Source organism: Nothoprocta perdicaria, unplaced genomic scaffold (assembly GCF_003342845.1).
Source record: "Nothoprocta perdicaria isolate Ctin4 unplaced genomic scaffold, notPer1 scaffold_0, whole genome shotgun sequence".
Classification (NCBI taxonomy): domain Eukaryota; kingdom Metazoa; phylum Chordata; class Aves; order Tinamiformes; family Tinamidae; genus Nothoprocta; species Nothoprocta perdicaria.
In genome coordinates, this window is record NW_020454092.1 from 65,001 (window position 1) to 66,037 (window position 1,037).

The 1,037-nt window shown below is 37.7% G+C and overlaps 1 protein-coding gene across 1 annotated transcript in view; it reads left to right on the forward strand.

Moving 5' to 3' along the window:
* OLA1 (Obg like ATPase 1) overlaps positions 1 to 628 on the forward strand; it is a gene marked incomplete at its 5' end in the record, with an annotated part of 53,312 nt that extends 52,684 nt beyond the window's left edge. The window contains one exon of the mRNA XM_026044106.1: positions 155 to 628. Coding sequence (XP_025899891.1) covers positions 155 to 256 — 102 coding nt within the window. The remainder of the gene's footprint in view (positions 1 to 154) is intronic.
* Positions 629 to 1,037: the final 409 nt, after the last annotated feature.

Below are 1,037 nucleotides of genomic sequence, written 5' to 3' on the forward strand. Positions count from 1 at the left end.
TTTTGTGAAATTGAGAAGTATTATGAATGCCTAACTCTGAAGCTGAAGTGGTGCTGTTTCTTTACCAAAATACATTGTAAAGAATTGCAAGTTGGAAATGCTCTAAAATGTCTAATGAAATAACCTGTTCACCTTCTGTCCATTCTGTTTGCAGGCTGCTGGAAAATACAGACAACAAGGCAGAAATTACATAGTGGAGGATGGAGATATCATCTTCTTTAAATTTAATACACCTCAACAACCCAAGAAGAAATGAGTATCAGATGTTGTTCATTGCTCGGAAATGAACTGTGTGGCTTCAAAAAGTGTATGAATTTTTATTTGGGATGGAATATCTGGAAACAAAAAACATACAGTTTGTACCTAGGGAATCCCCCCCACCCCAGTAAAATTATTCCTGTTTGTTTTGAATTAAAATATGGCACCTCCAGCGAACATACAAGTTCACTAAATGTGAACAGCTTTGCATTTCAAACGATTGAGACCCTACTCCAAATTGTAGAAGCTTTTCAGGAACCATATTACTCTCATGATACTTCATTAATCTCCATCATGTATGCCAAGCCTGACACATTTGACAGTGAGGACAATGTGGCTTGCTCCTTTTTGAATCTACAGATAATGCATGTTTTACAGTACTCCAGATGTCTACACTCAATAAAACATTTGACAAAACCAGCCTTGGTGTGTTTGGGGATGTCTGTATTGAGTGACTGTGGTGTGCTGAATGCGATACGGCACCTGGTGGATGCTGATTACGGAATTTTAAGACGTGTATGATACAGTAACTGGCAGTGTGGGGCAGCTGCAATTGTGTCTTCAAAGTGAGTCTTTCATGGGAATCGGAAGATTAGGATGCCAATGATTTGTTCCCCAAAAGTTAATGAATTTGTAGATGGACACGCACTGAGAGATGATAGTAAGGATAATAAACACGATACAGCATAAATGTTTTTTACTGGGGAGAGCAAATATATGTAGAAAAATTCAATTATCTGTTGAGACTGAGGTGCTTTTTTGTGCAAATCATTTTCAAA